Source organism: Mixophyes fleayi, chromosome 4 (genome assembly GCF_038048845.1).
Source record: "Mixophyes fleayi isolate aMixFle1 chromosome 4, aMixFle1.hap1, whole genome shotgun sequence".
NCBI lineage: Eukaryota > Metazoa > Chordata > Amphibia > Anura > Limnodynastidae > Mixophyes > Mixophyes fleayi.
Genome location: NC_134405.1, coordinates 331,303,101 through 331,330,078, shown reverse-complemented (window position 1 = coordinate 331,330,078; position 26,978 = coordinate 331,303,101). Strand labels below are relative to the sequence as shown.

General features: G+C 47.0%; 1 protein-coding gene across 10 annotated transcripts in view; it reads right to left on the bottom strand.

Annotated features, from left to right (window-relative positions):
* DGKI (diacylglycerol kinase iota) overlaps window positions 1-26,978 on the bottom strand; it is a 234,527-nt gene that overhangs the window by 1,163 nt on the left and 206,386 nt on the right. For all 10 annotated transcript variants that reach the window (XM_075210399.1, XM_075210400.1, XM_075210398.1 and 7 more), the window contains 3 exons: window positions 15,423-15,543; window positions 1,200-1,236; window positions 751-850 (listed from right to left, as the gene is read on the bottom strand). In XM_075210399.1, coding sequence (XP_075066500.1) covers window positions 751-850; window positions 1,200-1,236; window positions 15,423-15,543 — 258 coding nt within the window. The remainder of the gene's footprint in view (window positions 1-750; window positions 851-1,199; window positions 1,237-15,422; window positions 15,544-26,978) is intronic.

The window sequence follows — 26,978 nt, the reverse complement described above, 5'->3', positions numbered from 1 at the left end:
TATTCTCCCCTCTCACATCTGCTTAGGCCACAGACTATATATTAAAAATACTAGACTTAAAGCTTATATAAATGAGCTATTGAGAACATTCATAAATGTGTATTGAAAAGTTTCAGGAGCTTATCAGAGCTGAAGATCCCTGAGATAAGGGTTAGATTTATCAAACCTTCTAAAAAGGAAAAGTGGAGATGTTGCCCATAGCAAACAATCAGATTCTAGCTGTCATGTTCTAGAATGCACAAGATAAATGATAACTAGAATCTGACTAGTTGCTATGGGCAACACCTCCATGTTTCCTTTTTAGAAGGTTTGATAAATCTATCACAAGGTTGTGATGATGGGGAACAGTATTTCCCTACACACAGCCGACTTCCTGTCAGTAACTGAAAGACATTGGCCGATAACACAGAACAGTAGCTCGTCTTCAGTTAAACATAAAATATAAAAACAATGGCAAGCCGTAGCAGCCAACATTTCAGTATCTGGCATCGGGACAGGCTTAATGTGTTTATTAGAGAAGCAGAGTGGGGTCTTCCATATCTAGCAGGACCAGAATTGCCAGGCCCTACCTACCGCCCAACCCCATATCAGCCACACGGCTCATCCGCCGGAGTTCCGACCACTGGAGTGAATGCAGAGATCACTTGAAAACTATCAGAGGCTGAGAAGTTAAACAGGGTGCAGGAGGCAGTGATTCATACAGGTCAGATGCAGTGTGACATTTACAGACAGATTTTAATGAGGATTCACCTTGACATCTTTCTTTATCAAACAGGCTCCAGCATCCACCAGAATTTGGCAAACTTGCCGGTGCCCCTGGAAAGCAGCTTTGTGCAACGCCGTCTCTCCTCTGGAAGACACAGGAAAACACAGTGGTACACATTGGGTGGACAAAGGTAAAAGACCCATTTATTGGCAGCATTATAAAGGTGTTAAAGATCGCAGCTTGTGGGCCAAAAATGACCTTGATGCTTGATCATAATCCAAAACTAACAGTACCATTATCGGGCATGTTGTAAGTGTGGTCACCTACCCTAAGAAACCAGAAGTTCCAGCTTTGACAGGTTTCAAGGCAAACGCCCCAACAAGTTACTTGCCGTGTCACCCCCAAAGATCCTAAACTGACCCTTTACATGGGCCTGGATTTACCATATGCTAGATATTAAGCAAATAACCGGACAGACGTCCACAACACTTACGTGATTGTATCTACCATCTCCAGTAGATCCTCAGGTCCTGTGGAAGAGACGGAGGAATTATAGATGGTGAGATCCGCAGGATTAAATATGTTTTCACACACTTTGCTTTTAATTAGAAACACTTTGTTATTAGTGTCATATCAATATATATGTGGTGTTAAAATCAGCTACAGGAACAATCTTGAAATATTTATTAAAAGATACGTTTCCTTTCAAATTATTAACACATACAGTGGAATAAGCACAATGAAAATAATGGAATAAACTTATAAAACACAAGTGACAATTATAAACTCCTGTAAGTAATAGCACCTGTATAATCTGTAAGTTCTGATGTCATCGCTTATAATCGCCGAGTTCAGATGTCATCACTTGTGTTTATTAGAAAAAGTGTGTATTATATTGCAACCTTTTCTGTAAATGATTACAGATATTAGAAGTCTCCCCCTGTATTTATGTAACCTGAATAAAATGTCTCTGGCTCCGGCCTTGTTCTTGGTCCCAGAACTCTTCTGTGATTAATAATATATGTATAATTTACAGTAGGGAGTGCACTGTCAATATATATATTGGGAAATAGGAGTTTTACGTTTTCAGAGCAGCAGAGAATGCCTGAATTAGAAAGAGGGATGAATGGTTCTCCATGGGGGGATAATGAGGGGTGCTGAGACTTGTGATGATTTGTGAGACATAAATAAAGACTCGATGGCTGATGAGTTCTAGAAGGGCGCTCAAATGCTCTTTTATAATGTAAATCAGAACAACAAAAGATCCCCTCGAATTCCGCTGTTTCCGGAGACGTGCCCTCCGTAATTGCTGACATTGATCTACCCAGGGGAATGCCACATGATTTGATGGGACTGATGGTCTCACAGAGGGGAGAAATGCAGAACCCTACACCTCAGATAGTGTTTCATAGCATACAAAGAGCGGGCACATCGCAGCAGGTTTGTGACTGATACTACAGCCCAGGCAAGACTGGTTTCATGTTGTCTGTAGTGTTAGATTGTGCCAGCCCTCCCGGCCGGGTGTATTTGGCCTTTCCAGGAATCCAGGCCTGCTTCCAGGAGAACAGACCCACTCCTGCCCGAGTCCTCACATGGGGCACACTCACAGCAGCCAGATATCGATCTCCCGGAATTGAAAACATATCGTTGAATTATTTATGTGATAACTGGCAGATAATCTTGACATAACATCTACTACTGTGAAACGAGAGTTGTTTTCTTTGCAGCCATTTTCCTTCACTGGTCAGAAAGTGCTCCTTCTTATACAGATTGAGCTTGAAATTCAGCAACCATTACCCTGCCTTCTGTTGCCATTTAGATTGCAAGCTCTTTGGGTCAGAGACCTCAATCTCATTTTCTATTTTAAAACTGTTGCTGCATACTGTGTATTGCTATATAAATAAACATACTCCTTACACATAGAATATTACATCATGACCATATTACTGAATAACGACAGTCAGGGATATTATACATTAGGATTACTGCATAACACCCAACACTCCTGATTAAGTCTGATTAAGGGAGGTCAGTGTAGTATGAGTACACAGTGGTGTAGTGCAGGGGAGGTCAGTGTAGTATGAGTACACAGTGGTGTAGTGCTGGGGAGGTCAGTGTAGTATGAGTACACAGTGGTGTAGTGCTGGGGAGGTCAGTGTAGTATGAGTACACAGTGGTGTAGTGCAGGGGAGGTCAGTGTAGTATGAGTACACAGTGGTGTAGTGCAGGGGAGGTCAGTGTAGTATGAGTACACAGTGGTGTAGTGCTGGGGAGGTCAGTGTAGTATGAGTACACAGTGGTATAGTGCTGGGGAGGTCAGTGTAGTATGAGTACACAGTGGTGTAGTGCAGGGGAGGTCAGTGTAGTATGAGTACACAGTGGTGTAGTGCAGGGGAGGTCAGTGTAGTATGAGTACACAGTGGTGTAGTGCTGGGGAGGTCAGTGTAGTATGAGTACACAGTGGTATAGTGCAGGGGAGGTCAGTGTAGTATGAGTACGCAGTGGTGTAGTGCTGGGGAGGTCAGTGTAGTATGAGTACACAGTGGTATAGTGCAGGGGAGGTCAGTGTAGTATGAGTACACAGTGGTGTAGTGTAGGGGAGGTCAGTGTAGTATGAGTACACAGTGGTGTAGTGCAGGGGAGGTCAGTGTAGTATGAGTACACAGTGGTATAGTGCAGGGGAGGTCAGTGTAGTATGAGTACACAGTGGTGTAGCGCTGGGGAGGTCAGTGTAGTATGAGTACACAGTGGTGTAGCGCTGGGGAGGTCAGTGTAGTATGAGTACACAGTGGTATAGTGCAGGGGAGGTCAGTGTAGTATGAGTACACAGTGGTGTAGTGCAGGGGAGGTCAGTGTAGTATGAGTACGCAGTGGTGTAGTGCAGGGGAGGTCAGTGTAGTATGAGTACACAGTGGTGTAGTGAAGGGGAGGTCAGTGTAGTATGAGTACACAGTGGTGTAGTGCTGGGGAGGTCAGTGTAGTATGAGTACACAGTGGTATAGTGCAGGGGAGGTCAGTGTAGTATGAGTACGCAGTGGTGTAGTGCTGGGGAGGTCAGTGTAGTATGAGTACGCAGTGGTGTAGTGCTGGGGAGGTCAGTGTAGTATGAGTACACAGTGGTGTAGTGCTGGGGAGGTCAGTGTAGTATGAGTACACAGTGGTGTAGTGCTGGGGAGGTCAGTGTAGTATGAGTACACAGTGGTGTAGTGCTGGGGAGGTCAGTGTAGTATGAGTACACAGGGGTGTAGTGCAGGGGAGGTCAGTGTAGTATGAGTACACAGTGGTGTAGTGCTGGGGAGGTCAGTGTAGTATGAGTACACAGTGGTATAGTGCTGGGGAGGTCAGTGTAGAATGAGTACACAGTGGTGTAGTGCAGGGGAGGTCAGTGTAGTATGAGTACACAGTGGTGTAGTGCAGGGGAGGTCAGTGTAGTATGAGTACACAGTGGTGTAGTGCTGGGGAGGTCAGTGTAGTATGAGTACACAGTGGTATAGTGCAGGGGAGGTCAGTGTAGTATGAGTACGCAGTGGTGTAGTGCTGGGGAGGTCAGTGTAGTATGAGTACGCAGTGGTATAGTGCAGGGGAGGTCAGTGTAGTATGAGTACGCAGTGGTGTAGTGCTGGGGAGGTCAGTGTAGTATGAGTACACAGTGGTGTAGTGCAGGGGAGGTCAGTGTAGTATGAGTACACAGTGGTGTAGTGCAGGGGAGGTCAGTGTAGTATGAGTACACAGTGGTATAGTGCAGGGGAGGTCAGTGTAGTATGAGTACACAGTGGTGTAGTGCTGGGGAGGTCAGTGTAGTATGAGTACACAGTGGTGTAGTGCTGGGGAGGTCAGTGTAGTATGAGTACACAGTGGTGTAGTGCAGGGGAGGTCAGTGTAGTATGAGTACACAGTGGTGTAGTGCAGGGGAGGTCAGTGTAGTATGAGTACGCAGTGGTGTAGTGCAGGGGAGGTCAGTGTAGTATGAGTACACAGTGGTGTAGTGCAGGGGAGGTCAGTGTAGTATGAGTACACAGTGGTGTAGTGCTGGGGAGGTCAGTGTAGTATGAGTACACAGTGGTGTAGTGCAGGGGAGGTCAGTGTAGTATGAGTACACAGTGGTGTAGTGCAGGGGAGGTCAGTGTAGTATGAGTACACAGTGGTGTAGTGCTGGGGAGGTCAGTGTAGTATGAGTACACAGTGGTGTAGTGCAGGGGAGGTCAGTGTAGTATGAGTACACAGTGGTGTAGTGCTGGGGAGGTCAGTGTAGTATGAGTACACAGTGGTATAGTGCAGGGGAGGTCAGTGTAGTATGAGTACGCAGTGGTGTAGTGCTGGGGAGGTCAGTGTAGTATGAGTACACAGTGGTATAGTGCAGGGGAGGTCAGTGTAGTATGAGTACACAGTGGTGTAGTGCTGGGGAGGTCAGTGTAGTATGAGTACACAGTGGTATAGTGCAGGGGAGGTCAGTGTAGTATGAGTACACAGTGGTATAGTGCAGGGGACGTCAGTGTAGTATGAGTACACAGTGGTGTAGTGCTGGGGAGGTCAGTGTAGTATGAGTACACAGTGGTATAGTGCTGGGGAGGTCAGTGTAGTATGAGTACACAGTGGTATAGTGCAGGGGAGGTCAGTGTAGTATGAGTACACAGTGGTATAGTGCAGGGGAGGTCAATGTAGTATGAGTACGCAGTGGTGTAGTGCTGGGGAGGTCAGTGTAGTATGAGTACACAGTGGTGTAGTGCAGGGGAGGTCAGTGTAGTATGAGTACACAGTGGTGTAGTGCAGGGGAGGTCAGTGTAGTATGAGTACACAGTGGTGTAGTGCTGGGGAGGTCAGTGTAGTATGAGTACATAGTGGTATAGTGATGGGGAGGTCAGTGTAGTATGAGTACACAGTGGTGTAGTGCAGGAGAGGTCAGTGTAGTATGAGTACACAGTGGTGTAGTGCAGGGGAGGTCAGTGTAGTATGAGTACACAGTGGTGTAGTGCAGGGGAGGTGAGTGTAGTATGAGTACACAGTGGTATAGTGATGGGGAGGTCAGTGTAGTATGAGTACACAGTGGTGTAGTGCAGGGGAGGTCAGTGTAGTATGAGTACACAGTGGTGTAGTGCAGGGGAGGTCAGTGTAGTATGAGTACACAGTGGTGTAGTGCAGGGGAGGTCAGTGTAGTATGAGTACACAGTGGTGTAGTGCTGGGGAGGTCAGTGTAGTATGAGTACACAGTGGTGTAGTGCAGGGGAGGTCAGTGTAGTATGAGTACACAGTGGTGTAGTGCTGGGGAGGTCAGTGTAGTATGAGTACACAGTGGTGTAGTGCAGGGGAGATCAGTGTAGTATGAGTACACAGTGGTGTAGTTCAGGGGAGGTCAGTGTAGTATGAGTACACAGTGGTGTAGTGCAGGGGAGGTCAGTGTAGTATGAGTACATAGTGGTATAGTGATGGGGAGGTCAGTGTAGTATGAGTACACAGTGGTGCAGTGCAGGGGAGGTCAGTGTAGTATGAGTACACAGTGGTGTAGTGCTGGGGAGGTCAGTGTAGTATGAGTACATAGTGGTATAGTGATGGGGAGGTCAGTGTAGTATGAGTACACAGTGGTGTAGTGCAGGAGAGGTCAGTGTAGTATGAGTACACAGTGGTATAGTGATGGGGAGGTCAGTGTAGTATGAGTACACAGTGGTATAGTGATGGGGAGGTCAGTGTAGTATGAGTACACAGTGGTGTAGTGCAGGGGAGGTCAGTGTAGTATGAGTACACAGTGGTGTAGTGCAGGGGAGGTCAGTGTAGTATGAGTACACAGTGGTGTAGTGCAGGGGAGGTCAGTGTAGTATGAGTACACAGTGGTGTAGTGCTGCGGAGGTCAGTGTAGTATGAGTACACAGTGGTGTAGTGCTGGGGAGGTCAGTGTAGTATGAGTACACAGTGGTGTAGTGCTGGGGAGGTCAGTGTAGTATGAGTACACAGTGGTGTAGTGCAGGGGAGGTCAGTGTAGTATGAGTACACAGTGGTGTAGTGCAGGGGAGGTCAGTGTAGTATGAGTACACAGTGGTGTAGTGCTGGGGAGGTCAGTGTAGTATGAGTACACAGTGGTGTAGTGCTGGGGAGGTCAGTGTAGTATGAGTACACAGTGGTGTAGTGCTGGGGAGGTCAGTGTAGTATGAGTACACAGTGGTGTAGTGCTGGGGAGGTCAGTGTAGTATGAGTACACAGTGGTGTAGTGCAGGGGAGGTCAGTGTAGTATGAGTACATAGTAATATAGTGCTGGGGAGGTCAGTGTAGTATGAGTACACAGTGGTGTAGTGCAGGGGAGGTCAGTGTAGTATGAGTACACAGTGGTGTAGTGCAGGGGAGGTCAGTGTAGTATGAGTACACAGTGGTGTAGTGCAGGGGAGGTCAGTGTAGTATGAGTACATAGTAATATAGTGCTGCGGAGGTCAGTGTAGTATGAGTACACAGTGGTATAGTGCAGGGGAGGTCAGTGTAGTATGAGTACACAGTGGTGTAGTGCTGGGGAGGTCAGTGTAGTATGAGTACACAGTGGTGTAGTGCTGGGGAGGTCAGTGTAGTATGAGTACACAGTGGTGTAGTGCTGGGGAGGTCAGTGTAGTATGAGTACACAGTGGTGTAGTGCTGGGGAGGTCAGTGTAGTATGAGTACACAGTGGTGTAGTGCAGGGGAGGTCAGTGTAGTATGAGTACACAGTGGTGTAGTGCAGGGGAGGTCAGTGTAGTATGAGTACACAGTGGTGTAGTGCTGGGGAGGTCAGTGTAGTATGAGTACACAGTGGTGTAGTGCTGGGGAGGTCAGTGTAGTATGAGTACACAGTGGTGTAGTGCTGGGGAGGTCAGTGTAGTATGAGTACACAGTGGTGTAGTGCTGGGGAGGTCAGTGTAGTATGAGTACACAGTGGTGTAGTGCAGGGGAGGTCAGTGTAGTATGAGTACACAGTGGTGTAGTGCTGGGGAGGTCAGTGTAGTATGAGTACATAGTAATATAGTGCAGGGGAGGTCAGTGTAGTATGAGTACACAGTGGTGTAGTGCTGGGGAGGTCAGTGTAGTATGAGTACACAGTGGTGTAGTGCTGGGGAGGTCAGTGTAGTATGAGTACACAGTGGTGTAGTGCTGGGGAGGTCAGTGTAGTATGAGTACACAGTGGTGTAGTGCTGGGGAGGTCAGTGTAGTATGAGTACACAGTGGTGTAGTGCAGGGGAGGTCAGTGTAGTATGAGTCCACAGTGGTGTAGTGCAGGGGAGGTCAGTGTAGTATGAGTACACAGTGGTGTAGTGCAGGGGAGGTCAGTGTAGTATGAGTACATAGTAATATAGTGCTGCGGAGGTCAGTGTAGTATGAGTACACAGTGGTATAGTGCAGGGGAGGTCAGTGTAGTATGAGTACACAGTGGTGTAGTGCTGGGGAGGTCAGTGTAGTATGAGTACACAGTGGTGTAGTGCTGGGGAGGTCAGTGTAGTATGAGTACACAGTGGTGTAGTGCTGGGGAGGTCAGTGTAGTATGAGTACACAGTGGTGTAGTGCAGGGGAGGTCAGTGTAGTATGAGTACACAGTGGTGTAGTGCAGGGGAGGTCAGTGTAGTTTGAGTTCGCAGTGGTGTAGTGCAGGGGAGGTCAGTGTAGTATGAGTACACAGTGGTGTAGTGCAGGGGAGGTCAGTGTAGTAGGAGTACACAGTGGTGTAGTGCTGGGGAGGTCAGTGTAGTATGAGTACACAGTGGTGTAGTGCTGGGGAGGTCAGTGTAGTATGAGTACACAGTGGTATAGTGCAGGGGAGGTCAGTGTAGTATGAGTACACAGTGGTGTAGTGCTGGGGAGGTCAGTGTAGTATGAGTACACAGTGGTGTAGTGCAGGGGAGGTCAGTGTAGTATGAGTTCATAGTAATATAGTGCTGCGGAGGTCAGTGTAGTATGAGTACACAGTGGTGTAGTGCAGGGGAGGTCAGTGTAGTATGAGTACACAGTGGTGTAGTGCAGGGGAGGTCAGTGTAGTATGAGTACATAGTAATATAGTGCTGCGGAGGTCAGTGTAGTATGAGTACACAGTGGTGTAGTGCAGGGGAGGTCAGTGTAGTATGAGTACACAGTGGTGTAGTGCAGGGGAGGTCAGTGTAGTATGAGTACATAGTAATATAGTGCTGCGGAGGTCAGTGTAGTATGAGTACACAGTGGTGTAGTGCAGGGGAGGTCAGTGTAGTATGAGTACACAGTGGTATAGTGCTGCGGAGGTCAGTGTAGTATGAGTACACAGTGGTATAGTGCTGCGGAGGTCAGTGTAGTATGAGTACACAGTGGTGTAGTGCTGGGGAGGTCAGTGTAGTATGAGTACACAGTGGTATAGTGCAGGGGAGGTCAGTGTAGTATGAGTACACAGTGGTGTAGTGCTGGGGAGATCAGTGTAGTATGAGTACACAGTGGTGTAGTGCTGGGGAGGTCAGTGTAGTATGAGTACACAGTGGTGTAGTGCAGGGGAGGTCAGTGTAGTATGAGTACACAGTGGTGTAGTGCAGGGGAGGTCAGTGTAGTATGAGTACACAGTGGTGTAGTGCTGGGGAGGTCAGTGTAGTATGAGTACACAGTGGTGTAGTGCAGGGGAGGTCAGTGTAGTATGAGTACACAGTGGTGTAGTGCAGGGGAGGTCAGTGTAGTAGGAGTACACAGTGGTGTAGTGCTGGGGAGGTCAGTGTAGTATGAGTACACAGTGGTGTAGTGCTGGGGAGGTCAGTGTAGTATGAGTACACAGTGGTATAGTGCAGGGGAGGTCAGTGTAGTATGAGTACACAGTGGTGTAGTGCTGGGGAGGTCAGTGTAGTATGAGTACACAGTGGTGTAGTGCAGGGGAGGTCAGTGTAGTAGGAGTACACAGTGGTGTAGTGCTGGGGAGGTCAGTGTAGTATGAGTACACAGTGGTGTAGTGCTGGGGAGGTCAGTGTAGTATGAGTACATAGTAATATAGTGCTGCGGAGGTCAGTGTAGTATGAGTACACAGTGGTGTAGTGAAGGGGAGGTCAGTGTAGTATGAGTACACAGTGGTGTAGTGCTGGGGAGGTCAGTGTAGTATGAGTACACAGTGGTATAGTGCAGGGGAGGTCAGTGTAGTATGAGTACACAGTGGTGTAGTGCTGGGGAGGTCAGTGTAGTATGAGTACACAGTGGTGTAGTGCTGGGGAGGTCAGTGTAGTATGAGTACACAGTGGTGTAGTGCAGGGGAGGTCAGTGTAGTATGAGTACACAGTGGTGTAGTGCTGCGGAGGTCAGTGTAGTATGAGTACACAGTGGTATAGTGCAGGGGAGGTCAGTGTAGTATGAGTACATAGTAATATAGTGCTGCGGAGGTCAGTGTAGTATGAGTACACAGTGGTGTAGTGCAGGGGAGGTCAGTGTAGTATGAGTACACAGTGGTATAGTGCTGCGGAGGTCAGTGTAGTATGAGTACACAGTGGTATAGTGCTGCGGAGGTCAGTGTAGTATGAGTACACAGTGGTGTAGTGCTGGGGAGGTCAGTGTAGTATGAGTACACAGTGGTATAGTGCAGGGGAGTTCAGTGTAGTATGAGTACACAGTGGTGTAGTGCAGGGGAGGTCAGTGTAGTATGAGTACACAGTGGTGTAGTGCAGGGGAGGTCAGTGTAGTATGAGTACACAGTGGTGTAGTGCTGGGGAGATCAGTGTAGTATGAGTACACAGTGGTGTAGTGCTGGGGAGGTCAGTGTAGTATGAGTACACAGTGGTGTAGTGCAGGGGAGGTCAGTGTAGTATGAGTACACAGTGGTGTAGTGCAGGGGAGGTCAGTGTAGTATGAGTACACAGTGGTGTAGTGCTGGGGAGATCAGTGTAGTATGAGTACACAGTGGTGTAGTGCTGGGGAGGTCAGTGTAGTATGAGTACACAGTGGTATAGTGCTGCGGAGGTCAGTGTAGTATGAGTACATAGTAATATAGTGCTGTGGAGGTCAGTGTAGTATGAGTACATAGTAATATAGTGCTGCGGAGGTCAGTGTAGTATGAGTACACAGTGGTATAGTGCAGGGGAGGTCAGTGTAGTATGAGTACACAGTGGTGTAGTGCTGGGGAGGTCAGTGTAGTATGAGTACATAGTAATATAGTGCTGCGGAGGTCAGTGTAGTATGAGTACACAGGGGTGTAGTGCAGGGGAGGTCAGTGTAGTATGAGTACACAGTGGTGTAGTGCAGGGGAGGTCAGTGTAGTAGGAGTACACAGTGGTGTAGTGCAGGGGAGGTCAGTGTAGTATGAGTACACAGGGGTGTAGTGCAGGGGAGGTCAGTGTAGTATGAGTACACAGTGGTATAGTGCAGGGGAGGTCAGTGTAGTATGAGTACACAGTGGTGTAGTGCAGGGGAGGTCAGTGTAGTATGAGTACACAGTGGTGTAGTGCTGGGGAGGTCAGTGTAGTATGAGTACACAGTGGTGTAGTGCTGGGGAGGTCAGTGTAGTATGAGTACACAGTGGTGTAGTGCAGGGGAGGTCAGTGTAGTATGAGTACACAGTGGTGTAGTGCTGGGGAGATCAGTGTAGTATGAGTACACAGTGGTGTAGTGCTGCGGAGGTCAGTGTAGTATGAGTACACAGTGGTGTAGTGCAGGGGAGGTCAGTGTAGTATGAGTACACAGTGGTGTAGTGCAGGGGAGGTCAGTGTAGTATGAGTACATAGTAATATAGTGCTGCGGAGGTCAGTGTAGTATGAGTACACAGTGGTGTAGTGCAGGGGAGGTCAGTGTAGTATGAGTACACAGTGGTATAGTGCTGCGGAGGTCAGTGTAGTATGAGTACACAGTGGTATAGTGCTGCGGAGGTCAGTGTAGTATGAGTACACAGTGGTGTAGTGCTGGGGAGGTCAGTGTAGTATGAGTACACAGTGGTATAGTGCAGGGGAGTTCAGTGTAGTATGAGTACACAGTGGTGTAGTGCAGGGGAGGTCAGTGTAGTATGAGTACACAGTGGTGTAGTGCAGGGGAGGTCAGTGTAGTATGAGTACACAGTGGTGTAGTGCTGGGGAGATCAGTTTAGTATGAGTACACAGTGGTGTAGTGCTGGGGAGGTCAGTGTAGTATGAGTACACAGTGGTATAGTGCAGGGGAGGTCAGTGTAGTATGAGTACACAGTGGTGTAGTGCAGGGGAGGTCAGTGTAGTATGAGTACACAGTGGTGTAGTGCTGGGGAGATCAGTGTAGTATGAGTACACAGTGGTGTAGTGCTGGGGAGGTCAGTGTAGTATGAGTACACAGTGGTATAGTGCTGCGGAGGTCAGTGTAGTATGAGTACATAGTAATATAGTGCTGTGGAGGTCAGTGTAGTATGAGTACATAGTAATATAGTGCTGCGGAGGTCAGTGTAGTATGAGTACACAGTGGTATAGTGCAGGGGAGGTCAGTGTAGTATGAGTACACAGTGGTGTAGTGCAGGGGAGGTCAGTGTAGTATGAGTACACAGGGGTGTAGTGCAGGGGAGGTCAGTGTAGTATGAGTACACAGTGGTATAGTGCAGGGGAGGTCAGTGTAGTATGAGTACACAGTGGTGTAGTGCAGGGGAGGTCAGTGTAGTATGAGTACACAGTGGTGTAGTGCTGGGGAGGTCAGTGTAGTATGAGTACACAGTGGTGTAGTGCTGGGGAGGTCAGTGTAGTATGAGTACATAGTAATATAGTGCTGGGGAGGTCAGTGTAGTAGGAGTACACAGTGGTGTAGTGCTGGGGAGGTCAGTGTAGTATGAGTACACAGTGGTGTAGTGCAGGGGAGGTCAGTGTAGTATGAGTACACAGTGGTGTAGTGCAGGGGAGGTCAGTGTAGTATGAGTACACAGTGGTGTAGTGCTGGGGAGATCAGTGTAGTATGAGTACACAGTGGTGTAGTGCTGGGGAGGTCAGTGTAGTATGAGTACACAGTGGTGTAGTGCTGGGGAGATCAGTGTAGTATGAGTACACAGTGGTATAGTGCAGGGGAGGTCAGTGTAGTATGAGTACACAGTGGTGTAGTGCTGCGGAGGTCAGTGTAGTATGAGTACACAGTGGTGTAGTGCTGGGGAGGTCAGTGTAGTATGAGTACACAGTGGTGTAGTGCTGGGGAGGTCAGTGTAGTATGAGTACACAGTGGTATAGTGCAGGGGAGGTCAGTGTAGTATGAGTACACAGTGGTGTAGTGCTGCGGAGGTCAGTGTAGTATGAGTACACAGTGGTGTAGTGCAGGGGAGGTCAGTGTAGTATGAGTACATAGTAATATAGTGCTGCGGAGGTCAGTGTTACATAGTATCAGGGATATAAATCAATACAGTATGTGCCTTTATACAGTGATTTTTGCAAACTTCTTCCATAAATAAAATATTTAAATAATTTTGGCACCGATCCCATAGACATCTCTCACCCACCCACATCCCGGGAGCGGTAACCCGGGCATCACCACTCATCCGTCCCAAATCCCCATCCACGGCTAACACAAGAAACGAAGCAGCTTTAGTGAAGATGCCATTACCAGACCGTCACTCAGCGGCCAGCGGGTGCTCAAGGAAGAAGGAGAAAAGAAGACAAAAACCAGCCTCTCCGTGAAAGGAGGACAGTGGGGGAGAAAGCAGCGGGGAGGACACAGCACAAAGGAGACGGCAGGGAAAATTCAAGCCAGAAAAGAGGGGACTGCTGTGAAGATTGTGAAAAGATGGCAGCGCTGGGACAGCGAGCCGAGGTCACGCCCGGGCTGGGATCAGTTTAACCATCTCACTCCCACGTCACAAAAACATTCCTTGTAAAAACGAGACTATGATGCTAACGTTCAACACACGGAAACATTTGATGGAACATTTTATGGAAGGATGAGATCTTCAGTGTAATGATCTGTAGGATATTTGTAGCGTGTGGACAATAATTGTACTTCTTGCTGAAATAAAAGCTTCTGGCAGAAACCATCTTGTTCCCCTTGGCCGCTGTCTCCTCACTGTCTGGCTGTTACCAGTAGATTTAGGCCAGGGAAACAGTCAGACGTGTGTAGCATCAGAAACGGGGAGCGAGCTGTAGGTTCTGTGAACGTAGATGACCTCATCCTCAGGACTGAAGGTGTGGGAATATGAAGATCTGCTTGACGTAGCTCTGCAGGTGAGTGCTGTAGACTTGTAATCACTACAACATAGCCCTCCTGGGGTCATTTACTAAGCTCACAGCAAGCACCTACGGGGGCAAGACAAACTATTTCCCCCCCTTTGGCATTTTTTACATTTTATTTTCTTACATCATGGAATTAAAATGAACTAGGAAAAGCCGGCGGTAACCGCCTTAATATTGTGGTGAATATGTCATGTTCAATGCAAGTTGCGTATCAGTTGTTTTTCTTATACATTGATTGTGATGATAATTATCTTGACTGTAAGATCTTTGAACTGCGCGCACTGCGCACCCTGTAAGGGTTCTACCACGTTGACGTCCTAGAGGGCGGCCTCTTGGCATGTTTGTTTTAAATATAGCGAGGATAAGTGAATAATGAAATAACACAACAGTCCGTGATTAAGGTCCCCGCAAGGAGCGCTGATATATATGGTTGGAAATAAATGTCCCAGTTACCAGACCACCCAGCTGGTCACCTGTTCCAGGTCACCCAGCAGAGTTCGCTGACTGTGACAGTTTCCAAAACAACCAACAGCTTATTGCCAACTGTCACCTTTTTCCAGAGGACAATGGTAATGCATTGTTGTAAATGGCGGGTGGACGTTTTGCAAAATAACTCTGAAATGATGCAACTGATTACAACACCAATTTTTTTTTTGCAAATCTACAGACCAAGACCTTTAATTTGGTATACGATGTGCCCTGTTCAAACAATGGCATCATAGAAATAGGTCACTCATAAAAGTCGCACTTATGCTATTAATACATAGATTTATTTGGGGATTCTTATGTGGGGTCAAAATAAAATACTTAGAAAAAGCAGCTTTAGCCGCAATCACAGCTGCCAGTCAGGGTCTCTACCAGCTTTGGAAACCGGAATTAGGCCACATGTAGTCAGCAGCAGATTTCCCTCCAAGATTTGCTCTATCCATTTGTCCCTCTGTTTTGACATGTTTTGCAGGCCATGTAGTGGTAGCCTCCCACATATAGCGCCCTGTTGAAACATTCAGAGCTGCAATCACATCAAAGAAGACGCCGACTGCTTTTCCTGGGGGAAGTTCCAAAAAGTGTGATGTTGGTAAGCACCTAATTATGTGCTCGGTGGAAAATTAGACGCATTTGCTCAAATTATCATCACCATCATCATCACCATTTATTTATAAAGCGCCACTAATTCTGCAGCGCCGTACAGAGAAGTCACTCACATCTGCCCTGCCCCATTGGGGCTTACAGTCTAAATTCCCTAACACACACACACACACACAATTTAATAGCAGCCAATTAACCAGTATGGTTTTTTTTTGGAGTGTGAGAAGAAACCGGAGCACCCAGAGGAAACCCACGCAAACACGGGGAGAACATACAAACTCCTCACAGATAAGGCCATGGTCGGGAATTGAACTCATGACCCCAGTGCTGTAAGGCAGAAATGCTAACCACTGAGCCACCGTGATGCCGTCTCCAGCATGTCTTGCTGAATAAGAGTACACGCTGACTCTTGTGAAATGATTGAATCAGCCATGTAACGTAATGCTAATACTGCGCTGTGACGGTTTCGCGGGCACATAGCGCAATATAATATACATAGCGCAATATAAGATCACATAAGAGAGACTGCTCACCGTTCTCTAGGATGTATGATACTATCTCCGTATGTCCTGCCCTTGCTGCCAGATGAAGCAATGAGCACCTCTCTGGTCCCTGGATCCGTAGGCTCGTTCCTTTCTTACAGCACTCGGTGACCTGGGGAAAAGGAAGTGAGAGACTGAGATAGAGAGATATAAACAGCTACATTTGTAACATGCAGTAACACAGAGCAGTGTTATATTGTAATACAGTTTCGTACATTTATATAAAACTCTACAACACCCAAAATCGAGAAGTAACGATACATAAAAGCAATGAAGCATTAATATATTATTATTATTGTTCATTTTCAGGGGACCAAAGACAAATCCTTGTAAATTGTGGAAAAATAAAGAGAAGACAGGAGCGTCCCGCCACCCCCCTCCGGTAGTTACTGTTCGCTCACTGTGTCAATGACAAGTCCCAAAGCTGTAACAGGATAAAACAATCTGGCGAACACAGCAGAACAACAGAAAATTGATGTTCATCAATCAAAGAATATTAAGAGTAAGAAGCTGACAAGAAGAAAAGGATGTAGAAATCTAAACTGGACACGATAATGTCTGGAACGGCAATTTTGATAATTGGAAGTATGAAATTGACCGGTTTGAATCGACTTCACAATTACAAGAGTCTGACCGCCTCTCAGGAAAACCCGTCTGCTGTGAACAAAGGGTCAGAAATGTGCGGCTAGACCCCCCAATCAAATTACAGCCGGCGTTCTACTTATGTGTCCTTCTCAGAATACACTGTTGGCTGGCACAGTGGACACTTTGAATAGCCGGAGTCAATACTTGGTAAAGTCTTGTTAAATTGTAGAACTGTATTGATCGTGTAGCAGCACTAAGCAACTGGGAACAAGAGAGTGTTGTGCAATTTGTGATAATATACAAGTACAATTATATTTCTTATCTTATAAATCTACATAGAAACACAGAGCAACGAAATGCCAAAGATTTAGCGGACTACAAACATACCGGACACACAGATTTGGTCGGTCAATCTGTTGGGGTTTGGTTTTTTTTGCTTTTGGTTAAAAGAAAACATTGGCCTATCATAGCTGAGTGTGTAGCCCCAACCTATACTATGAAAGGATCTCAGTAGACCCCTAATAGATCAGTGTAGCAGATATGAGTAGGGTTAGCACACCAAGGGGTGGATTTAATAAAGCTTTTAAAAGGAAAAGTGGAGGTGTTGCCCCAAGCAACCAATCAGATTCTAGCTAGAATGCACTAGATCAGTGGTCAGGGAACAGGGGTAAATTACCCCAAAAGGGGTAAAAATGAAATTCCTGGGGGTAATGCTGCCGACTCACATGCTGTCACTTGGATTGTAGACCCCTTTAAATGTGAAATTGCTGTTGTACCAGAAGAGCCTCAAGGGTTGGCAGAGGCCCTTCTTGAGCTACGATGCAATAATGAAGCACGTATTGCATTTGAAAACAAAGCAGATCTGTTATATTTTTGGACGTCAACAGCTGCAAAGGCATCAAAATTGCACATGAGGAGGCAGTCAAAACGTTGCTGCCTTTTGCAACAACCTACCTTTGCGAACAAGGATTTTCCACTCTAACGAACATAAAAACAAAGCAGAGAAATCGATTGGACGCTGAAGACTGCATCCAAATTGCTCTGACATCAAAATGCCCCAATATTGATGCTCTCGTATCAAAAATGAAGCAACATCATTTCTCCAAAACCTGAAGTTTTGAAGTTGAAGCTTTGAAAGAAATTTTGAATAGATTCAATAAAATTTTGAATTCCAATAATTAATAATATATGATTTCCTTCCTTTCAAATCAAGGGGGTAATGTCGGCGTATCTAAATATATTTGGGGGTAAAAGGTAAAAAAGTTCTCTGACCCCTGCACTAGATAAATGAAAGTTGTAATCTGATTGGTAGAGAGTGCAACAGATATTTCTCACACCTACGTGAATAGGCTACATCGTAAGTTCACAGTGAACTGGCCCAACATAGACTTCTCCCGACTACAAAATCACTAGGAATTGGTGACATAATGAGGCACGAGGCACCTGACATCAGATGCTGAGGCACAGGCAGCCTCAGAATGCTTTTACCCAGAATTTGTGCATTTAAAAGGTATCTACACTCTATGAGAATACTGTTGGTGAATGGGTTTTGTACACCCAGAAATGTAGGGGTTAAATCCTCTTCTGACCTTTGTATCTTCCCACTGATAAGTTATCTTTATTGTTTTGTATTTAGGATAAAGACTTTTGTCCTCATGATGTTATTTGTACACTAATCGGATGTTGACTTACACTGTAGACAATATGTATATTTGAAAAGCAGCCATCATGCACGTCATACCAATAATCAATATTTTGCATGTTAGTTATTGGCTTTGCTCAGAGGTCTGCACGATTGTTATATCGTCATTTGTTGTATCGTGTTAATGAGGCGGCACAGTGGTCAGCATTGTTGCATCACAGCACTGGGTCCTTCAGTTGAAATGGGAGCAGGGTGCCATCAGTATGGAGTTGACTTCTGGCCCCAAAGACTGAAGGGTAGTTCTATCAAACCTTCCAAAAATGAAAAGTGTAGGTGTTGCCCACAGCAACCAATCAGATTCTAGCTATCATTTATCTAGAATGTACTAGATAAATGATAGCTAGAATATGATTGGTTGGTGTGTTTTAGTATGGCTGTGGTAGGATAATTAGATTTTAAGGTCCACTGGAGCATGGGGTGAGAGGGGCGTGGTCCTGATGATACAATGCGCGTCATCATGGCAATGTCCCACGGTGTTCGATCACACATTTGCGTCATTATATATCTTCACTGATTTTTCTTTGCACGCCATAGAGGTTTGCAGGAAAACCAGCAATGATCTGTAGTAACTGCAAATAAGTGTAGCCTGACATCACCCACTTCTCAGGTAATTGAATCCCCCCCCCCTACATACAGTGATAACAATTTGCTAGCATTTTCTCAGCCTCAACAAATCACAACACATGAACATAATTTCATAGCATTTGTGTTTTACAAATGTACAACGTGTATTTATCTGCCCAGGAAACCACTGATCTTAAGTAATTAAGGAATTGTGTAGGAATTGTATAGAAAAACCTTATACTTTAATTATCTTCAAACCTGTCTAGTTAAGTGAAATTTATAGAAGGCGTTGCTTAATAAACATCCCCTACTTCTGGGTGCAAAACATCGCCCAAGAAGACTGTCTGCATTTACAATGCCCCTTTGCCCCCTCTCCTCTGTCCCCCCCTCCCCTCTGTCCTGCCAATCAATGTCTCCCCCACACTGACCTAGAATTCCTTCTCAGGCTACCCATCAGTAACCACACTATGGAGAGCTTTGTGAAAACACACCCATGTGTGTGGTCAACATTTACTTTCAAACAATTATCTGTTCGCTTTCCAGGACCTGTGAATTTGGCATGCAAAGAAGGCTATTTGCCCAGGATTTACGGAAGTGATAAAAAAAAATACACGGATACAAAATTAACATTTCTATGGGGGGTATTGACATAAGTTCTAGGCGGGTACAATACAGCGGCTGGCAAAACATAATTACATTTGTAAACGTACCCTTTTGTGTAGCAGCTGAGCACAGGACTACTAATATTAATGCAAATATCAGTCCTTGGTCAATGTAAACAGGACGGATGTGCAAGAATGTTATGTGCTAATTAAAAGTCGCTCAGTAATAATAATAATAATTACTATAGGCATTGACTTGCTGACACAACTGAAAGACAGGTGTGGGTAGTCTATGTGGGCAGTTCTCCTGCCAGTCTTATCTCCTATCTTTCTAATGCACCTACCTGTGCTGAATTAATTGATGAGATGTTTTACTGCAACAGGGGAATAAGCGAGACGATTGGGAGCAGAGCATTTCATTACAGGTGAAATGAGTCAAGCTAGAGGTTCAGCTTATTGCCCAGATCTCATTGTGCCCCAACTGTGGAGCACACTCACCCCTACTCCAACCAAACCGCACAGCAGAATGAATTACCTGCTGTCATCCCAGTTCTACTTACAGACTAGAAATTCAGCAGAGGGTGTATTTACAAATACTGCGGGAATTCTGCGGAATCATGAAGTAGAACTCGGAACTTTCAATCTCTGCATCTCAGCCTGTTCCGGCGCAAAACTCTTCGCATGAAATGTTGCCTCAATTCTGTGTTTTTCGCAGGGGAAAAGGCCAATTTAGAGATGTGAAGTACTGGCCATACAATCTATGAGTTATACTTTTGTTTTGCTTTGTCATTCCACACCATCATTGTGAGTTCTTATTTTACAGAATTCACAGTTTACGACTTGTGTTGGGTCAACGACGTACATTTAATTCTGCTGTGTGTTTGGGATACAACTGGGAACGCTTAAGGCCAAATTCCGGCCAGCAAAGCAAATTTTGTGGCTGAATTTGAAATAGGGCAAATATTTTCCAGAAGAGTTTTTTCAAAATGTAAACATCACATCGAAGTTGAAGCTCAACTATTAGTATGAGAGAGGCCATTAAGCCGAAGGAGTTTAAAAGCATGTGTTGTGAGCTGAATATGTTACTTACCAACAAGGGGTTAAGCCTGGGACGGAATCAGCCAATTGGAACAAGGTGGGAGTGGTCGTGGAAAGAATATATCCAGCAGCAGAGGAGGGAGAGCTTCCTGTTTCCTGGATCCGGATACCTGGCAGCATCAGGCTAAGTAGTTCTGTTATATTGTATTTTCTGTCTTGTCTTCTATTATATTTCCCTCGTTTTTCTCCATCTCCTTTCTTTCTCTTCCTTTTGTTCTTTATATATATCTCCTTCTTCTCCCCCTTTTTTCAGTCCTTGTTCTTCCACCCCCCCCCTCCGCGCCATGTCATCCACTCGGCCCCGCCGTTCCAGGTCTGTCCCCTCCAGGTTTTCCCCTCCTCCTCCTCCCCCTCCCCGTTCCGTGGCTTCCACGGAGGCTCCTGCCCCCGTTTCCCGGGCTGCCGCTCCCCCCCCCCCTTCAACCAAGCGTGTTATGCCGGGTCCGTCCGGCGGGTCTGGGCGGGGGGCGGGGCGTGCTTCCAGCGATGCCGCTGCCGCGAGGGGTCCTCGCGGGGCTGGCATCAGGCGGCCTAGGAGGGCTAAGGTGCCGGAGCGGGCGGCTAGGCCGCTTGTCACCGGCGCTGGCTCCAGGAGGACAGGAGCAGCTCGCGCTAGAGGCAGGGGATCTCCTTCCCCGGCGCCCGCGGCGCCAGGTCACTTCCGGCCCTGGTTCCCTCAGCCAGCCCCTGCTGCTGGGCTCAGGGATGTGGGGTCCACAGTCTATAATGCAGTGGGGGCAGAGGTGACAGCCCCCCCTGCCTGTCCCCAGGGGCTCCCATCTCCCTATAGGGGCCTGGGCCCCATTATATTTGACCCCCCTCCCGTTTCCCCATCCCTCCACAGCCACCAGGTTCCCGGTCTTCCCGGGGCTCAGCCCCTTATCAATATGCATCAGGATATCCTCCCCCTGTTGCCAGCATTCCATGGGGCATTAGCGGGCGGTACCCCCCCCCCTCCTCCCTTTTCCCCTTTCCAGGGACAGCCCCCCTCCCACCTCATCCCCCCTACTGTTTTCCTTGGAATCCTCGGGTAGGGCCGGTATATCATCCAACCAGGCCCCCGGGCTGTTGGGGCCAGCCCCGGTCAGTTTTTCTAATAACTGGGGAGCAATTTCACATCAGGCCCCCCCCGTAGTCCCTTCTGTAAATCGGTCTTCCGGCCCTTCAGTCCCAGCTGGCAGCTGGTCTTTTACACCTGCACCATTTAACCAGCCCGGGTCTGCCAACACTAGCACCCAAGGGTTTCTGCCATACCCCCCCAAAGATTTTAGGCCCGTTCTAGATGGGGGAAGTGAGTGGTCGGCCCCCTATCCTTCCTTGTCGGGTCAGTACCTTCACGTGTACCCTAGACCCTCCTTTTATAATTATGCTGTGTGTTCTAGTAAGGATCCTCAGCTCCCCCCACCTGAACAGCTACGGGACCGTAGTCAAAGGGTCCCTCCTCCCGCTGGTTTCCACGGTCATCTCTCGAATGCTTCTCCCTTAGTCACCCCGGCAGAGGTCACACCTCACGTTTCACACAGTTTGTCCTCCCCGCATGCTAACGTGTCTTCTCATCCAGCGACACAGGTGCAGCTGTCCTCCGCAGGGACTCAGGTGGACGAGGGCGGGGCAACGAGTCTTCAGCTGCGGGGAGAAGAGTCGGTGCAGGCAGCAACGCAGCAAGAGGCTCGGCAGAGTGGATCGGATGATGAGGACGTACCGGGGGCCGTTCAGCAGGAGGCACTGGGAGCATCCGGTGAGTATGAGGGCTCTACTATATGCAATACACAATACATGTCTGATTCTAGCATTTCAACTACCAGTGCAGAGTCAGCTTCATCTTCCCCTAGGCAGGGTCAGCGCAAGCTGATTAAAATACTTAACACTCATTTTGGGGGAGCTAAGAGGAAGAGCAGGGACAGGTTAGATACCACCTCTTCCACACCGACAGGAGGCCCGCTAGTGAAGTGTGAGAACACAGCATTGTCGATAGGCATTAGACGCAGCATGAGATATAAGATTAAGAGAGGGTATTATGTTGACATATTTGAGCTGACAGCGGACACACAGAAAGAGTTGGCGGCCGCGTGCGCAAGAGGTGGAGTTGGTGAGGATGCGTATAGAAATTTTTCTAACTGGCTAACGGGGTACTGTGTTTTCTCGGCCTGCTATTTGGAAACGAGACCAGATGCAATTATAGACGTTTGGAAATATCTCCATTTAATTAACGAAATGCATAGTTGTGAACGCCCCGGGACCTGGAGGTTGTATGATAAGCTTTTCCGAGAGAAAGTTCACGGCCAACATTATATGCCCCTGGCCTATAAGGACGTAGAAATCTGGATGAGATTGAACAGAGCCCAGATGGGAGGCGTACACATGGGGTACGGCCCCCCACAGTCAGCTAGGTTTCAGTACGGGGGGAGACGTGGTGCTCCCCTGTCCTCAAGGAATCGGTGCTTTGCTTTTAACAACTCCTCATGCGGGAGAGGGGAGGCATGCCGTTACAGACACGCCTGCTCCAATTGTAGAGGAAGTCATCCCCTCAAAGACTGCCCTAGGGTCACCGTTGGCGTCGGTAGGGGGCGGGGAGGGGCAGGGAGCGCTATCTAAGGCGGTGTCTCCCATTATATTCCCTATCCTTTGTAGGTGGCTAGCTCTTTATCCGGATGCGGCCCAGGCCTCTTTCCTTAGAGAGGGTTTTCGCCTCGGTTTCCGCCTCCCCATTGACAGTGGGGTGACGGGTACCGCCGCCAGGAACCTTCGTTCCGCATATTTACACCCTGACATTCTGGCAGAGAAGGTTGGTAAGGAGATAAGACTGGGACGTATGGCGGGCCCCTTTTCATCCCCCCCCATTCAGGATTTAGTCATTTCCCCGGTCGGGATAGTACCAAAAAAGGCCCCGGGAAAATTTAGATTAATTCAGCATTTGTCTCACCCAGCGGGCAACTCGGTTAATGATGCGATTGACCCTACAATTAGCTCAGTGGTGTACCAGTCTTTCGATGATGCTTTAACTTTAGTTAGGGAGTTTGGCAAGGGAGCGATGATGGCTAAATTGGACATAGAATCCGCTTTTCGCCTCCTCCCTTTGCATCCCGAGTCCTTTAAATTTATGGGTTTTAAAATTAGTAACGAGTACTATGTAGATCTATGCCTGCCAATGGGCTGCTCAGTTTCATGCGCATATTTTGAGGCTTTTAGTTCCTTCCTCCACTGGTGTGTCGGGGCGGGAACTGGACACCGCGGAATAGCTCATTATCTGGATGACTTCCTGTTTATAGGCCCAGCCAATTCCCCTTGTTGTAAAGACATTTTGTTTTCGGCACAAGCGCTATTCCGGGTGATGGGCGTACCAATAGCTGCAGACAAAACAGAGGGCCCAGCCACATGCTTGGCCTTTTTAGGCATAGAAATTGACACAATAGAAGGTTGTTGTCGTTTACCCCCTGATAAAATTGTTAAATTACAGTCACTGATTGAAGAAGTTATGTCGTCCTCGTCCTGCTCCTTACGGAAGGTTCAATCTCTGTTAGGCTCCTTCAATTTTGCTTGTCGGGTGATACCTATGGGCCGAGTGTTTTGTAGAAAATTGCAACTAGCAACGTCGGGTTGCCGTGGTCCCCATTCCCAAGTACGGCTGTCAGAGGAAATTAGGGAGGATTTGGTTGTATGGAAACGTTTTCTGGCATTTTTCAACGGTATACGAGTATGGCCAACACCCCCAGTATCCAGTACATCCTTGGACTTACATACAGACGCATCTGGCTCAAAAGGTTTTGGTGCTTTTTTCCAGGGAGAGTGGTGTGCGGCCCCTTGGCCGCAGTCATGGGAGGATGAGGGGTTGGTCCGGAACTTGATAACTTTGGAGTTGTTTCCCATAATAGTGGCTTTAGAGTTGTGGTCTGATCAGTTGCGCGGAAGGAGTGTGGTATTTTGGTGTGATAACCTGGGTGTGGTCCAGGCTATTAACAAGCAGAGTGCCTCATCACGCCCGGCGATTAACTTGTTACGAGTCTTGGTATTGAGATGCCTAAAGTGTGATATTAGTTTTCGAGCACGGCACGTTCCTGGTGTAGATAACCAGATAGCAGACTCTCTTTCTCGTTTTGACTGGCAACGTTTTAGGTCTCTGGCCCCGCATGCCCGTGTAACGGGCTTACAGTGTCCCCCTTCTGTTTGGCAGATGATACGATAGGTATAAAGTGGCTAGCGGAGGCGTCCTTGGCTCCTGCGACTAGAAGGTGTTATCAAGGGGCATGGGAACGTTGGTTGGGTTACCAGGCGTCTTTCAACAGCAGCATCTCAGGTCAGATTCCCTCTATTACGGGCTTTATGTGGAACCAGTATAACGAAGGGGTGTCTAAAGCGAGAATGGGGTCTCTCTTAGCCGGTATTTCATTCATGGCTAGGCTTAATGGTACACAAGATCCCACAAAATCATTTATTATATCAAAGGCTTTGAAAGGTTGGTCTAGAATGCAGCCGATGAAGAGTGACACTCGCCGGCCTATTGACGGCCAAATTTTAGCTAGGCTGGTCGAGGTTTTGCAGAAGCTAGCTATGGATGATTATGAGGCTTTGCTGTTCGGGTTAGCTTTCTCAGTAGCGTATCACGGTGCTTTCAGAATTAGCGAGCTAGTAGCCAGATCCAAGAATGACGTAGGGGGGGCTTTACTGTCTAGAAACGTGATTTTACAACCTAACGTTATGCGCTGCAAGATAGTTAAGTCAAAAACGGACCAGTTAGGCCGAGGTCATTGGTTGACAATGACAGAACAGCAGGGAGCAGTTATATGCCCAGTCATAATGGCCAATAAATTCGCTAGTCTCCGGCCCACGGGGGAGGGTGTGTGGTTAACTCATATGGACAAGACACCGTTAACTAAATTTCAGTTTAACGCCTTGTTGAAACGGGCGATAGGGGAAATAGGTCTAAATCCTGCAGACTATGGTACTCATTCTTTCAGGATAGGGGCTGCCACTGCCGCTGCAGTTGGGGGTGCATCTGTCCCCGAGATTCAAGCGCTAGGGAGATGGAGGTCACAGGCATATAAGAAATACATCCGGCCTTATAAGGAGCCTTGAAAGGGCTCTTACTGCACAGTCTTGCATCTCCTCAAGTCTTCAATTTTCTCTATCGCTTTCATCTTATCTTTTTCTCCTCTATCACTTGGTGACCCAGGGCTGTGCTGCTCGCTGTGTTGAACGGGGGCGTGAGGGGATTTTCTCCCCTTGTTTCCTTGGCAAGGCCTGATTAGTGTGTGTGCCTCCCAGGGTTATAAGGGGTTTTTTACCTTCATGTGGGTTACCAACTTTCCTTTTCATTTGTTTAAGAGTTAGAATAAATTAGTTTTGAGAATAAATAAAATTAAATAAAAATAAATAAGTAAATATTAAAAAAGTGGAACAGGTGTCCCTCATATGGGGAATAAAGGTGTAGCTAATGAAAAGTTTTCTTCCGTGGCAAATACTTCAAGTAAACGGGGGTGGCCCCTCTGGTAAGGAGGGGCTATTTCCAGCAAGAAGGCTGCAGAATTAGAACACGTTTTGTGGTAGTCGTTATGGTTCTTTAGATATGGGTATGATCTGATGAGAATATTTATTTTGTCCTAGGTTCCACGGTGACGACGACGCGAATATGGGTCGTGGGGCATTCGTTTGTTTTTTGGGCAGCGAAGCACAGATTAGCGGATAGGCGGTGCGGTTTTAAACACCCAGTTGACATCAGGTGGTTGGGCAAGAGGGGCATGTTATGGGCGGAGTTGATTCCCACATTGTGTAAGGAAATGGAGGAGCACGGTACCCCCGATATAGTTGTGATTCATCTGGGAGGTAATGACGTGGGTAGAGGAAAATCCCTAGATTTAATCATAAACATTCGTGAGGGTCTTGCACAGATACACGCCCGATGGCCTTCAATAAAGTTTTGTTGGTCTAATATTATTCCCCGGTTGTCTTGGAGGTCATCTATTCCCCCGGCCACATTGATAAGGGTGGTTAAAAAGATTAACGGGTACGCTAGGCAGAACGTTAAAAGCATGCAAGGGGTAGTGATAAGTCATCCTGGGTTAACGGTGGACAGGAGACATCTTTTCAGAGCGGATGGGGTGCATTTGTCGGCAGAAGGAATGGTTTTATTTATAGAAAGTATTTTTTCGGAGTTGAGGGGTTTAGTTTTTTCTTTAGGTGGCGGGCCGCGTGGTCCATAAGAACACACGGCGGTGGTGGGAGAGCATGGCAGTCAGATGGTTGTTAAACATACGGTACGTAAGTGGGCAATGTAGCCTTGGTTCCCTCGTCGTTATCAGACTCGTTGATGCTCTAGTAAGGAGTATCAGGTTTTGCCTTGAAAGGGTTTGACCAGTTTTGAGTCCAGAGGGTATTGAGTTAATTTATAGTCGATAGTACCGGCCAATAGATAAGGTTTTAAACCAGGTTGGTGGAAAAGAGACGATCTTCCACAATATTGGTTTATGTTGGTTTAGCTGGCTGCCCTGCTCTTCGCCACCTATATAAAAAAGGTCCAAATTGTTGATAGAAATTTTGATAGATTTTGATAGAAATAAAATAATAAAAGAAAATAAAAATAAATAAAATAGTTTATAGAAAATAAAATAAAAATAAAATAAAAATAAAAATAAAAATTAATAACAAAATAAAAGGACCTTTTTATTTCCAAACTTAAGTCGGTGTCCGTGTCTTTATTTCATGGTTTCTAAGTATGGTGTAAGGTAACACAAAGGTGGTTTTACATATGGGGGGGGAATCAACACTATGCATTTTAGTATGAGAGAGGCCATTAAGCCGAAGGAGTTTAAAAGCATGTGTTGTGAGCTGAATATGTTACTTACCAACAAGGGGTTAAGCCTGGGACGGAATCAGCCAATTGGAACAAGGTGGGAGTGGTCGTGGAAAGAATATATCCAGCAGCAGAGGAGGGAGAGCTTCCTGTTTCCTGGATCCGGATACCCACCCACCCGCCCTGTATTAAGTATTTCAGGTTTACTT